General features: G+C 50.3%; 1 protein-coding gene across 1 annotated transcript; it reads left to right on the forward strand.

The window, feature by feature from the left end:
• Window positions 1–95: 95 nt before the first annotated feature.
• LOC128277218 (peritrophin-44-like) lies at window positions 96–903 on the forward strand (the record flags this gene model as incomplete). The annotated part of the gene is made up of 2 exons (XM_053015658.1): window positions 96–667; window positions 748–903. Coding segments are annotated over 2 exons (728 nt in total), but the record flags the coding sequence as incomplete, so codon positions are not given.
• Between the last annotated feature and the right edge of the window lie 285 nt (window positions 904–1,188).

The following is a 1,188-nucleotide window of genomic DNA, read 5'->3' on the forward strand; positions in this document are numbered from 1 at the left end:
GAGTATTTGTTGGCAAGTTGCCAGCAGTGATTTAGTTTGATTTACAGTACAGTTCTGCGTGAAGCACCGGTTTTGAAATGATCTTTTTTCGGTAGAAAAACTTTCGCTACTGCTAGTGGTGGCCACGATCTGTTGCACGACAGCCGTGGCGGATCCGTGTACGGAGCAAGGTGTATATACTGGTTTTCTGCCGCACGAAACCGATTGTACGAAGTACTACTCCTGCTACGGTGGCGTGGCCTACGAGCAGACCTGCCCAGATGGCAAGTATTTCGACCCAACGCGAACCATTTGCGATTTGGAGGCTAATGTGGACTGCGTGAGCAATAACTGCCCACCGGATGGTGTCGTGTTTCTGCCCATCCCGAACGTGTGCGACCGCTATCTGATCTGCATTAACGGCAATGCGTTCGAGGGCGTCTGTGATGGCGGCCTGTTTTTCGATGCGGTGCTGGGAGACTGTAACCTGAAGAATGAGAGCGGATGTTTGGTGAATCCTTGCATTCAGCCACCACCAAATCCACCGCAGCTGGAGATCTATCCGAATCCCGCCGATTGCCACCAGTACCTCATCTGCGGCAACGGTGAACCTGTCGTGAGGGACTGCGCACCGCAACTAGTGTTTGACCCTTCCTCCCTGCAGTGTGTACCGGGCGAAGAGTGTTTGGTAAGTGTTTGTGGACCTTGAGCGACTGATAAGGTTGACCACCGAAATGTGTTCATGGAATGAAATTGTCCAAAAAACAGCCCACTGGAGGTACTACGACGGTTAATCCAGGGACCACGTCAACTACTTCGGAAGCTTCAACGACCACAGGTACAACCACAACCGAGGCATCAACGACAACCGAGGTACCAACGACAACGGAGGCTCCAACAACAACCACAACCCAAGCGCCTTGATGAAAGTGAATTAACTCACAACGGTGTGGTGTGTTTGCTTTTCGAGACTGTTATGTAAATAAAGATAAACATCAAGTCAAACACCAAATCTCCGGATGTCTTCGTCACTCTCGCCTACCGTCAATGAGCTGCCTGCGTTTATCTAGCCTTGAATGCGGTGCGTTTTACGCTTTACAGCGCCCGCCGAATCTGCAAAACTCGAGCCTGTATATAAAAGGCGATTGGGAGATACTTTGAATATTCCAGCTGTTGCGTTCGGATCTGTGCTGATATTCTAAACGACTG

This window comes from Anopheles cruzii, unplaced genomic scaffold (assembly GCF_943734635.1).
Source record: "Anopheles cruzii unplaced genomic scaffold, idAnoCruzAS_RS32_06 scaffold04726_ctg1, whole genome shotgun sequence".
Classification (NCBI taxonomy): Eukaryota; Metazoa; Arthropoda; class Insecta; order Diptera; family Culicidae; genus Anopheles; species Anopheles cruzii.